At 47.4% G+C, this 13,682-nt stretch overlaps 1 protein-coding gene across 1 annotated transcript in view; it reads left to right on the forward strand.

The window, feature by feature from the left end:
* The window catches only part of Adam12 (ADAM metallopeptidase domain 12), a 190,044-nt gene that overhangs the window by 156,035 nt on the left and 20,327 nt on the right, over nt 1-13,682 (forward strand). Inside the window, exons 14-17 of the mRNA XM_032895048.1 lie at nt 190-385; nt 9,216-9,324; nt 9,422-9,620; nt 12,515-12,592. Of these exons, the coding sequence (XP_032750939.1) occupies nt 190-385; nt 9,216-9,324; nt 9,422-9,620; nt 12,515-12,592 (582 nt within the window). The remainder of the gene's footprint in view (nt 1-189; nt 386-9,215; nt 9,325-9,421; nt 9,621-12,514; nt 12,593-13,682) is intronic.

Here is a 13,682-nt window from a genome sequence, read left to right on the forward strand (position 1 = left end):
TAACACAAATGTATACTATGTAAAGCCATTTTAAAAGAGCTCTCTCTCATCAGAGGGGCGGCCTTGCGGTCTCCGCCTGTTTATGTGACTGCAGTAGGGAGCCTGCTGCTTTCTGCCCCAGGAGAGCTATCGAAGAAGGATGCTTCTCTCTACTCGGTACATGTGCTGTAAGCCACCTTGTCATTTCAGCTGAAGCCTCCAGGAACTGCATGCAGGGGCTCCAGCAACTCCTGTGACCTCCCAGAATTCTGCACAGGGACCGCCCCTCACTGCCCAGCCAATGTGTACCTACATGATGGGCACCCGTGTCAGGGAGTGGATGGTTACTGCTACAATGGCATCTGCCAGACCCATGAGCAGCAGTGCGTCACACTCTGGGGACCAGGTAGGTGGCCTCTCCGAGTTCTGTGAGGGACACTGGAGAAGGATGCCTTGTGTGCATTAGTCCGTCTTTGCTCCTTGGGGGAGTCATCCATGCATGCCCCTTCTGCTCCACAAAGAAGCTCAAATGCTGAGACAGGAGGTCTGCTTCTACGGGAGGCACGGCTGAGATTTAAGCCTGGTCACTTGGTCACTATGACCCAGCATCTAGGTGTAACTCCCATGAGCAAATGAGGCCTTGATCTAAAGTCTCATTAAGGTTCTAAAAAAAAAAATAATAGATTAAAGCTTGGGAGTGGGGGTGGGGAAACTTCCCTCATGTATGTCTCCTCCAGGGCTCTACTCTGAAGTCAGCTCCAGGGTCTCTTAGGGCAGCATAGACACTGGAGTCTTACTGCTTCAGAGCCTCACTACTGCAGAGTCTCCTCGACCCCAGGCCTCACTACCTGGTGGATCTCACCCAATTCCGGAAGCCTCACTCCCACAGGGGCTTTATTACTAGGAGATCTTACGACTCCAGGGAGGGACCCCATTACCTGGAAGCCATTCTGGATCTGCTCCATTTATAGCTTTCAGGATCCCGGCTGGGAATGTTTTCTGCGTGTTCTTTCTTTCCACTGTGCTTGGCTGAGGCCTTCCTTAAGGCTGGGAGATGACCTCAGACCTGGCCAGAGGCCCCAGTGCCAGCAAGGCCACTATGGTCAGCCAGACTGAGACTTAGGGCTGAGCCAGCTCTTGGAGAAACCAGAGACTGTCTGCAAGGTTCTGCTTTCCAAAAGGGAAAGGGGAGTCAATCAAGGCAGAAAAGGATGACTAAACACAGGAGTCTGGTTTTAACTGCCACGTGGGTACCACGCCCAGACCTGGAGAGTCCTCCATGCCCAGCAAACATGCCTCCTCACTTGGAGCTTTCTGGGGAAGAGGAAGGTATGGGATGGACACAGTAGCTCCCATAAGTAGAGGTACCTGGAGATGTAGAATGAAGAGCCCTGACACTCCTTGTCTTTCATGCTTCCTCTTTAGAGGCTTAGTGCTGGCTGGCCCTCTTATCTGATGCCCCTGAGATCATTAAGACAAAGGCAAGGTGCCACTGCTAGTGACAAACACTAGAAAGATACTCATTATACCGGTATCAATGGTCCTAGAATTCTGAATGGATCTCAGACACTTTTTAACCAACCAGGTCACTTTAGGACAGGGGCGACTACAACAGGCCTCAGACATCTCTAACGGACCACCACGCCCAGCTCTTCTGCAGCAGGAAGCTCTCATCTAAAGTTGCAGTGGCTAGTCTGCTGCTTCCTGTATGGGAGCTGTCCTTGGCCAGCGCACCCAGCCCTCGGAGCTTTTCGGTGCCCAGCTGTGCTATGAGACCTGGCCCTTGCACCAGAATGAGCTCAGATGGAACAGCACAGTGTTCCCCAAGCCATTGTGCTATGTAACTCTGCTGGCTGTCATGGTGACCAAGGCAGGTACTTATCAAGGGGAAATAAATAAAAAAGGAGGGGAAACAGGTAGACAGATGGACAGAAATTGAGAACAATGGGGCTGGGAGATGGCTCAGTCAGTAAAGTACTGACCAAGCAAGCAGACCTGAGTCCTGATATATATTTACATACATACATACATACACACACACACACACACACACACACACACACACACACACACACACACACACACACACGCAAAAAGCTGACATGGCAGCATAAGACTATAGTCCCTGCCCTGTAGACACAGAGACAGAGGATCCCTAGGTTCTACTATAGCCATCCTTCCTAGTCACTAGGCCCTGTACATGAGAGAACCTGTCTCAAAAATAAGGAAAAGAAGTGACAGAGGAAGACAGCCAATGTCAATCTCTGGCATCATATGCCTATTCAAGGGGCGGGCCAGGGAGTAGGGAGAGGTGTGGACAGAGACACCATGACTACTGTAACTCTTATAAGGAAAAACATTTAATTGGTCCCGGCTTACGTTTTCAAGATGTTTAGTCCATTATCATCCTGTGGGGAAGCAAAACAGCACGCAAGCAGACATGGTGCTACAGGAGCTAAGAGTTCTACATCTTGATCTGCAGACAGCAGAAGTATCTGTGTGCCACCCTACATATAGCTTGAGCATAAGAGACCTCAAACCCCACACCAACAGTGACTGCATTTCCTCCAACAAGGCCACACCTCCTAATAATGACACTCCCTATGAGCCAACCATCCATACACATGAGTCTATGGGGGACATTCCTAGTCAAACACTCACCACACCATGCACCTAACATTAATGTAACCCATACTCTTCTATGTAGTAGAGTGCATGAAGGACCCAGTCCTGATGCTTAGCACCTATGTAACTCTAAACTCAATCAGTTCCATGTAAGTGTGCTCTCAAGAGATGCTCACAGCTTTGGGGCTTGTAGAAAGGTTCTGAGAGGACAGGACAATGGGTAAGATGTGGTGGAGAGAGGAGAGACAGCTTGGATTGGGATGGAGAGTGGCCAAATTGAAGTAATCTGAGAGAAACTGCCCTGCAGTAGTCATCTGGATGAGACTACAAGTGTTTCCAGCATCCAGGATGGGGTAGAGATCACCCAGGGGTGGCAGGGCCAAGGCAGGAAGTCCGGGTAGTTCTGTCTGTACAAAGCCGTGACTTGGACAGCAGCAGAGATTTCTCATCTTTCATTCATGGTTTGTTAAATATGTGCTGATATCCTGTTGGGTGGAAGATGCTGACTCAAGAGCCTGCTTGCGCCAGAGGAACACACTTCCTGTGTGTCCCTGTGGTCCCAGCATGCTTTGCTCAGGATGCAACTCCCTCAATGTCCCATCCTCTCTACCACTACTCCTAAGCCCTGCCCTGGGTGGATGTAGTCCCAGAGGCAGAGGTGACTTCCTGGGCTGGGCCTTAGCCAGCCAGATGTGCTGGACCGAGAGCATTATAGTGCTGTACCGGTTGGTTCAAATGAACTTTCCATGATTCAGGGAGGATGCATTTGCAGTGTCTCATCTTCTACTTAGCAGCCAGAGCCCAGATCTGGACCATGTTGTGTAAGGGCCATTGAAGACCTCCAGGGAATAGGGTCACTCAGGATTCTAGAACTCCTTGAGTTGTTGCTTGGACAGCTATGCCCTTCACACCCAAGTGACCTGTCCAAGTTGTTGAGTCACACTGAATTCTCTGGTTACATCTAGGATGTCTGTTACTCATGCTTCAGAACTGGCTACCCAAAGCTGACCGGATAAAGCTTTTCCTTCCAGCTAACTATTCCCTTTTTGAGATGGGCTTTTCTTGGTCCAGCATTAGATCTCAATAGAATACTCCTGCTTCCAAGTCTCCCTAAAAATAAAGCCATAGAAAATTCAAAACATGTGCCTGCAACTCCTCAGTGGCCCTGTGAAGAATTTTCAGAATACCTCCTGTGGGTTTGTTCACTTACTTGTTTTATAATCTAACTATTTTTACTGATAGTGTTGAAGATCTTCCTGCTATCTGGAACAGTTTTCTTTTTCTATCACATCTCTGTGTATGTGTGCACGTGCGAGTGTGTGTGCACACATACACACATGCACACTGGAGCACAAGTTAAGGACAGAAGATTACATCAAGTGTCACTCTCTTCTTTATTTTCTGAGACAGTCTCTCGTGAACCCGAACACTGGTTTAGCTAAAGCAAGAGCCAGGGGGTTCCGGCGACCTTCCTGTCTCTCTTTCTACTACTGGGATCTCTGGCATGTTCTGCGAGGCCCAGCTTTTTACATGGGTGCTAGAGATCTGAACTCAGGTTCTCCTGCTTGCACTGCAAACACTTTACCCGCTGAGCTGTCTCCCTAGCCCAGCATCTCAAGATTCCACATGTTGGTTATCCCAGACGTAAATGTTCTCTGCATTGAGCTTCTTATCCCCAGTTCAGTCTTAATATTCTGGAAGACTCTCTTGGAGCGGCATGACCTTTACTCCTGCTAAAAGAGAGCTGGGATTTCTCTTCAGGCTGCAGATTTTGCTTTCATCAGTGTTGTTTGCCAAACTCTCTGGCCTAGTGATGGTGAACGTTACTTGTCAGTTCACCTCATAGGTGTGTTATGTAATCGACATGTGCCAAGAGTCACTAGAGAGGTCCCCAAACATATAATTATCAATATTATCACCCACCAGAATCTCTCATTTGATTTATGCCATGTCATCTGGCCAAGTGGGTTTTATGGGCTGATAAATATTCAGTGTTTATCTCCAAGGCTGGTTTAAATGAGCTTGTTTACTTGAAATCCATGGGGCCTTGTATGTACTGATCACCTACAGTAGCTGACAGTTACAGAGAGGAAGAAAAGGTATTTTGCCAAGAGGTATATAGTTGGGGAATCAGGAGGATCTTGTCCCATTGTGTGGAAGGAAATGATAGAATTTGTTCATTTGAACTTCATTTCCTGACAAAGGCAAAGGCCAACTTGGAGAGAACAGAGGGGCAGATGCCAATGCCTTTGTCTATGGATTTAGGTGACAGGAGTTGAGAGAGGGGAGAGCCAAGGAGCCTGAACTAGAGTGCTGTTTGCAGATGCTGATCAGCTGAAGGAGAGGGCCAGGATGAGTAAGCTTGGGGCTTCATTCAAAACGCCATCGTCTTCAGTCCCTTTACAAAGGACATCATGACACTGAGGACTTCCAGACTCAGTGGCGAGTGTGAGCCTTGGCACTCGAAGCCAACACCTGCGATTAAAATGCCGGGCTGTGTCAAGACTCCCTCCAAGAGGCTGTTTTATCTCCTGCTAGTGTCTGAGCACTGAATGTTCTGTTAATAAAAACCCAAAGGCTTTAATGGATGTAGCACTGGAGCGATAAGGAAACTCTTGCCTTTCTGCCCTTGAGATAGATGTCCAATCTCTCACCTTCAGGAAGACACACAGCCCAGAACCTGGAAGTACAACTTTGAGCCCACATGTCTGCCTCTGCAGTGTCTGTCAAGTGGACAGACAAGACCTGTGCTTTTCAAATTCTAGACCATTCTGCTTCAAAGAGAATTACCAGCTGGCAGCTGACACAGAGTAGCCTTGCAGAACACTAGCATGCCGTTGTCCTGATGGACTAGTGAGAGATTAAGAGCATCAGCTTGCGACTCAGTTTCCTTTTGTGCCTTTCCTTTGGCGATGAGTCCTTTGAAAGTCAAGCTGCATTCCATTTACAGTGGAATTCATTCCCTTGCTTCTGAGTTTTTATAACTTGGGCTTCATCTCTGAGTGAGCAGCAATTTATCCCAAAAGCAAAGCCTCGGTCTTTGTGTGACTTATGCAGGGTGGCACAGCGGCATTTCATTTGATGCCAAGGAACAAGAGAAAATCCACAGCTACAAACACAACTCTGAGATGTCTTCACAGATTGCAGAGTACAAATGGTGGCCTCTGGGAGTGTTAGAGACAGGAGGCTGTCCCAGCGGCCTTATGTTCATTTTTTCATGACTGCAATGCTATTGGTAGACAGTAGGCCAAAAACAAGAACAAAACAAAAAGTATGATAAAATACAAGATTCATGAGAGAAAGAGGAAAAGAAGAAAGGATCGTGACCAGCCTCCATGGGGAGGAAGAAACGGAAGAACGTCCTGAGGGACCCAGCAGTCCTAGATCCATAAAACATACTGATTGATTTCAACCATGCACCCAGCATTGACCCTATCATATAACTTTGAGATAGACTGCTCTGGCCAGAAAAGGGTCTTAGCATCCATCCCTCTGGCATTGCATTGGAAAGTCCACAGACTCCAGGATATTTCCAGTATATTCCAGGCTATTATACCTGTCCATGTAAAATGGGCTTTCTGTAAGAAAAATGTACTGTTCCTGGAAGCAGGAGTATAATAGAAATACTGGGCACCACCATCAAACAATCTCATATCTTCTACACTGCTACCCATTGTTAATAAAGCAGAGTTTGCTTCAAATAATCAAGGGAAATCCCTCTGTATTGGCTCTCCGATATAAGGAAGTGACTCCATAGAAGGAAGAGGCTGGTGAGCTACACTGGGGGGTTGGGTAGGGTGCAGTTTTAAGAAGTGCCCATGAGCTCTATCTGGGAGCATATTGGTCCCAGAAAGTAACCCAGAACCCTGCATAGCATCAGCCTACAGCCTAAAATTGGAGATAGTCAAATGAGGAATGAAAATTGGACAGTTTCAACTGTGTATCATCGTAAGTTTGATTCAACTTCCTCTTTAGCCTTGAAATACCTGTTTCTTGTGAGACGCATCTCCTCACAACCCAGAGACTCTACAGTAGGAAACACCAGGCGATTGGATGACGACCAGCATTTCCCACAGAGCTCTGCTCACTCCCTCCCTGCCTTCTGCCCCACCTCCCACCACCCAGTTAAAAGAGCAGCTTCAAGGTGTCCATGGGAATGACCAGTCCAGGCTCCTGAAGGACAGAGAGGGTAAAACATCCCATCATGCTCTCCATAGACAGGAACACAGAAAGGATACAGGGTTGTGGCATAGACCTGGCCTGTGCCGCAGTCCGGCAACTCTATCCTGTCTCCCAGTTTACAATGGCAGAAGAAGCCACGCCTTGCTCCCATCTACCCGGCAGTTCCCTTTTCTCATCATAAGCCATTGCTGTGCTCGTGGACAGACGTGTCCTGGCTATGCATGTATCAATAGCAAACTGTAACACAGAGTCTCCTGTTCCTCATCACCTCCTGGAAGAGACACAAAGTTACACTCAGGATGCTGAGTTCAAGGTGCTGGAGAGAACACTTTATTGGCCAAATTACAGGAAGCTTCTTACCTCAGAAACTGACATCTTTTTACAAGTCACATTCGGGGGTGGGTAGCGTGTTTGTGTGCTTATATATACCTTTTTGTGCATGCACACAGGCAAGATATCCAGTGTTATTCACAATCTTTGTTTTCTAAGACACACTCTCCCTAAACCCAGAGTTTAACAGCTCAGCTAAGCTGACTAGCCAGCATAGGAATCCTCCTGCCTCTGCCTCCTTAGCACTGAGATCACAGGTGCATGTTACTGTGCCTGGCTTTGTACAGGGAGGTTGAAAATCTGAACTCTGTTCCTGAGAAGAATTTTAACAGCCCAACTATCTCTCCAGCCCCTCTCTAAAATTCATCTTTTGGGTTTTTTTTTCCTTTCCTTGGATAAGAAGAGTCAACCAAAAGGTTTGAAACTATCTAGTGCCTCTCTGCAGTATCTCACAGTTGGAGGGACATCCCCCTGGGCGTGCACAGACTCTCTGGGGGAGCAGCGCAGATGGCCACTATCTGAGAGAGAAGCGAGGAGCAGCTGGCATCATAATCAGTCAAGCGAGTCATCAGGAAAGGGTCAGTGGACACAGAACCAAGTGAAGGAGATGAAGTCTGTGGTAGAAAAGGAGATGCCGCAGAGACCGAGTGCTTGTCTTTTTCTGCACCAGGGCATTGGTTCTGGCTTGGACTGGTGTACCTGAGCAAGGAGCAATTGAGCCTATCTCAAATGCTTACAAGGCATAAAGAAAGGTGTAGTCGGGTGGCACAAACCTTTTATCCCAGCACATGTGAGGCAGGCCGGTGGATCTCTGTGAGTTCTAAAGTAGCCTGGTCTATATAATGAGTTCCAGGACATCCAGATCTGTATAGTGAGACCCTGTCTCAAAACAGAAGAAGCAGAAAGTCTGGAATGGGCCGGCTAGTACAGAGGTCAAGGCCAGGCACAGGCCCACTCCCATGGGAAGAGGGTGCAATGGTGAGTTGTGTGTGCTTTTGCTGTCGAATGAGGCAGGCTTTTCTGCTAGTAGCTGATAAGGGTCCAGCACAGGTTAAGGAACAATGGTGTGACTGAGAAGGGGGAAAGGAACCCTGGCCATGGACCAAGTCTGATTGGACCCTAGATTGCATTGTCACCTTGGAAGGCCAACAGAGACTCCCCATGGAGTTGGGAGCAGAGGACACAGGGCAGTTCTGAACTTTGGAAAGTCACCTCCTAGTCATTGAGAGTGCTGTGAAAGGAAGTATCCAAACCAGACGCTGATATGGAAGGGAAGGCAGGCCAAGACCACATAGCCAGGCATGGTTTGACCTGCCCTATTCTCCTGACCCCCTCACTGCTGCCAAAAGATACTGTTATGGCTGTTAAGTATAAGAGCCCTCTAAAGCTTTGGCTTTGCAGCCCTCAATCATGCCTTCTCTTTCCCTGCCAAGAAGATGTGTTTGTTAAAATGCCCACTTCTTGGCTCCACCACCAACACCACCACATCTCCTTGTATGCACAGTGACTATTGGATATTACAAAGCAATAGCCTGTAGAGACAGAAATGACCATTCATTAAAGCCAGGGCTTACTCTTGGACCTCTGTGGGACTGAAAACAAAGGATTTCTGCCTCCCTCTCCTCCTCTCGCTCTCCCCCCCCTCCACACACACACACATACATTAGTCATTACTACTCCTTGGAGCCTGCCTAGTTTGCCTTTTCTCACCGGAATTGTGTGGGATGTTGCTACAGAGAGTAGCTTCCCCTCGTCTACAGCCAGCCAGCCAACTCCTTCCTGCTCTTGACCTGACCGGATTGCACAGCCAGGCCTAATCTCTTGAGAGTTTGCACATACCTTGGGTCACACATCTAAGTCTACAACACAGAGGAATGAGTAGGCCTCTGAGTGGGGCTGAGAGAGAATGCCAGCTTTAGATCCCTCCAGGATTGCTCCGGCCCACTCCTGAGCTGGCTGGGTACTCTGTGCTGCTAAACATAGAATACTCCTTCCCCACCCCCACCCCCACCCCCATCCCAGCCCCAGCCCCAGCCCAGTGCTGTTTAGAAAAAATCAGAAGTAGTGACAAGGGAGGTGCCACTGTGCTTCTGTTCCAGGTGCTAAACCGGCTCCTGGCATCTGCTTTGAGAGAGTCAACTCTGCAGGAGATCCTTACGGCAACTGTGGCAAAGACTCCAAGAGCTCCTTCGTCAAGTGTGAACTGAGGTACAAGGCCACACCCCCGGCCACGATGGCACCAAGCCTGCTCACATGGCGGCCACTGCTGCCCTTCTTCTGAGCCTGTCTATTCTTGCCCTTCCAGAGATGCCAAGTGTGGAAAAATCCAGTGTCAAGGTGGTGCCAGCCGACCCGTCATTGGTACCAATGCTGTTTCCATAGAAACAAATATCCCGCAGCAGGAAGGAGGTCGGATTCTGTGCCGGGGGACCCATGTGTACTTGGGTGACGACATGCCGGACCCAGGGCTTGTGCTTGCAGGAACCAAGTGTGCAGAAGGAAAAGTAAGAACCCAGTTCCCACTCGCGTCCTAATGTAAGTCTGGAGCACAGCCCACTGCAAAAGCCTGCTTAGGCACTAGGGGATGCAGTCAGCTGATCTCCCTAAAACTACTTGGAATTCGGACTCTGGGATCCAAATATTTGTACCTAGAAGAAAAAGTCAGTGAGGCTGAGGTCCCAGTCTGAACATTGAGGTGCAGATGTGGGGACAATGTTGTTTTTACCCTGGGATTCAAGAGGGCTGTCTGCCAGTGAGTGACTTCCTAAAGAAACACAACTGTGGAGCCTCTTGCTCTGGGGACACACATGCCAGAGCTCTTGGGAGCTTGTTCTCACCTGGTCAAGATGGGAAGACAGATGCCTCTTCAGAGACTCTTCAGAGAAAAGAGGGACAGAGGAAGGGATGGAATGAGCCGAGAGACAGGAGAATCCTTTGGGAGAACAGGGAAGAGGAAGGCTGAAATGGCTTGAGAGTTAAAAGAAAGTTCAAAAATTTTAAAGAAGCTAGAGTTTTTGTGTTCTGCCACACTGGTTTATATGTGTGCATGTGTGAAGGTGTGTGTGGGGTGGGTGTGCATGGATATGTGTACACTTGTGTATGGATTCTGTGTGTGCATGTATAAGCATATGCTATATGCGTGGTGTGTGTGTGTGTGTGTGTGTGTGTGTGTGTGTGTGTGTGTGTGTGTGTGTGTGCGCACACATGCACTCTCCTGGGCCCCATGGACAATCTTAACTACATTCCTTTAAGCATTTCTTTCTTTCTTTCCTTTCTTTTGCCCCTCTTTGAGACAGAGTCCTGTTCTCCTGCTTGCACAGCACATACTCCACAGACTGAGCTCCCTCTCCACTCTCTGTTTTGCTTTTGCTTGTCTTTTCATCAAATTTTCCATCAGATTAAATGATAGCAAATTAATTCAATGTTTCAAGGGAAAAAATGATAAACCATCTGGCATATTTAGGGCTCGTTCTTCCCAGGATCATGAAGTCCCTCTCAGAGGTCATGGTGAAAAAAGGACAGAACCCAAGGTTTTCCTCACAAAACCCTGGAGGCAGAGATGCCCTGTACATGTGCCTCCCATGTGTCCTGAGCCACAGACACTCTTTCTTCTTTCTTAAAATTATTTTTCTTTTAATGTGTATGAGTATTTTGCTTACCTGTATGTCTATGCACCACATACATGCCTGGTACCCCCATAAGCCAGAAAAAGACATTAGGTCCCCAGGACTGAAGTTTTAGGCAGTTATAAACCACCACATGGGTGCTGGGAATCAAACATGAGTCCTCTGGAAGAAGAGTGGAGCTCTTAAATGCTCAGCCACCGTCTCTCCAGCCCCAGACACTTTGAGGAAGATTCCACATCCTTCTGGTTCCCTTAAGCACATTAGTGTCTGCTCATGCCTTGACGTTATAACAGCCATTTTGTATACTATGGTCTGAGAAGCCAGGCCTCTGTATTCAAATGCTGGAATCCCAAGAATGCTGCTGCATGTGCAGGTGTCTTTGACCTTGCTAATAGGATCAAGGCTACACAGGGCACTCCCAGAAGAATCCTTCTGTGTTCAGTGCCCTCCCTGAAGCTTCTTTTTCCTCACATGTATATAGGTGTGTGCCCTTGTGTGTGAAGATACATATGTGTGCACATACATGTGGAGACCAGAGGACAGCCTTGGGTATGGTTCCTCCTGAGCTGTCCACTTCTTTTTTCTTCTTTGAGACACTCCCACCTGTCTGAAACTTACCAAGTAGGCCAGACTGGCTGGACAGTGAGGCCCCCATGGATCTTCCTGTTTGCACTTCCCCAGCTGTAGGATCACAAACACACACAACCCTACTCCACTGTTTATGTGGGTTCCGAGGCTCTAATTCAGGCCCTCCTAATGGCAGGGCAAGCACTTCACTGACAGAATCATCTCCCCCTGGGATATCTTTATCAACAAAGACACACCAGTCTCACCCTTCCCTGACCTCTACTACTGCTTTCTCTGAAGGGTACTCACTCTGCCCTCTGTGAACTGTTGGGATGAGATGGCCACCTGCCCACAGGAAGGCTATACTTGATGAAACCACTCTGTATACTAAACTTTGAACTCTTCTTTCTTTCTCTCCACTAACCTATGAAGTTTCAGGAGAGAAAGATACTGAGTACTGCTTAAGAGGCAGCCATTTTCAACTGGCCTAGGCCAGTCAGAAAATCTGAATGCAGCCTCTGTAGTGCCTGGATAAGCAGGACCCTGGGGAGCTTTCTGCCAATTCCTTGTGACAGCAGTGACCCAAAGCCCTGAATAAAATTTGTGAGAAAATCAGTTATAATTTCTCACTTCCACTAGAACTATCTTAAGTGGCATTAAATATAAAGAACTCAGTACTGTTCACATTGGACAAAGTGTTGAGTCTGACCCCAGGAGCTGTGTCTGTGCAAGCAATAGAAGTTATCCTGCTCCTTCCATGCTGTCTAAAATGAGAGCCTCCTTCCAAGTTTTCCTTGCTTTCTCTTTCATGTCTATGTATGGAGGATGTGCAAATATGTGTACATGTTTGTGACCTGTGGAAGCCAGAGGTGAACTTTTGGTCTCCTTTGGTGACAGCCATCTTGTTTTTTAAGACAGGCTCTCTCACTAGAACCCAGGGTTCACTTAACTAGGTTAGGATGGCTAGCCAGCAAGCACCAGAGATCCACCTATCTCCATAAGTACACAGCACCACACTTGGAGTTTTGGATTTGGGGTCTTGTTTCAGTTTTGTTTTGTTTTTTAACACTGGCTCTGGGGATTGAACTCAGGTCCTTAGGTTTGCACAGCAAATATATTATTAACTGAGCCACTCTCAGACCTCCTGCTTTGCCTGCGTGAGGGAGGGGAGCAGAGGTACTGAGTCTGTACTGTGTCTCTCACAGATCTGCCTCAATCGTCAATGTCAGAATATCAGTGTCTTCGGCGTTCATAAGTGTGCGATGCAGTGCCACGGCCGAGGGGTGAGTAGATCAGTTCCTTCTCAGCCTGCCCACACCCAGCTAAGAGTTTTTATATTTTCTGATGTATTTATTTTATGTGCTTGAATATTTTGCCTACATGTATGTATTTGTGTGCCTGGTACCCACAGAAACCAGAGAGATGGTCAGATTCCCTGGAAGTGGAATTAGGGATGATCGTGAGCTACTGTGTAGATTCTAGAAACCAAACCCAGGACCTGTGCAAGAGCATCAAGTGCTCTTAACCGCCCAGCCATCTCTCCAGACCCTGCTAGCCAGGCTTTCTTAAAACTACAGTAGTCAGTGAGTGCCTTCTCAATGTTCTCTTTCAGAGGTGTTAACTGTCTCTGACCTTTATGTAGCAGGAGAAATGTCACTTTCATTTAACAAAGAAAATCAGATTGAGAGGTAATTATCTTTTGAATTAACATTCTGCAATATAAAGAAAGAATTTTGTCATCTTCAAAGTAATTTCAGAGCTAACCTTGCCTCACAAAGGGCTCACATTAGCATTTCAAGCAGGGTTGTCCCTCTGGCTCCCAACAGCCCAAACTCAGCTCCACTGAGAAACTTACAAGAAGGATAAAAAGGAGGACTTCAGATCCACCACCACATGTTCTTGAATGCCCTTGCCATGGGTTTTGACTACCCCATGCTGCCGAGTTCAGAGAAGATTTAGGGAAGAAGAAAAGGACTCTAATTGTTCGAAACATAATTTATTTTTCCTGATGCAGTTAATTTTTTTTCCAATGGGATGATATTAATCTTGATTAGCCACACCAGTGGCTCATTTGTCCCCTGGAAGCCTTTTCTACAGAGACTGTGCTATAAATTGTATTTTTAGAATATCTAGACACTTGGGATTATGGGGGTCTTTGTAAAAGCCCCACGCTGTAACCATGATAGATCGCCAGACTGCCTCAGACAGGAGTGTTGATGTTGTATTTAGCTGACTCAGTATCAAAAGGAATCTCTTCATGTCTTCATTGAATTATAGATTTCTTTCTAATGGCAATAGATGAACTAGCCAGGCCCTTTTTTTTTTAACTGATGAGGCCAATGTGAGGGTGTGTCCATAGTAACCTTGCTGGCC

The sequence above is a fragment of the Rattus rattus genome, chromosome 2, assembly GCF_011064425.1.
Source record: "Rattus rattus isolate New Zealand chromosome 2, Rrattus_CSIRO_v1, whole genome shotgun sequence".
Classification (NCBI taxonomy): domain Eukaryota; kingdom Metazoa; phylum Chordata; class Mammalia; order Rodentia; family Muridae; genus Rattus; species Rattus rattus.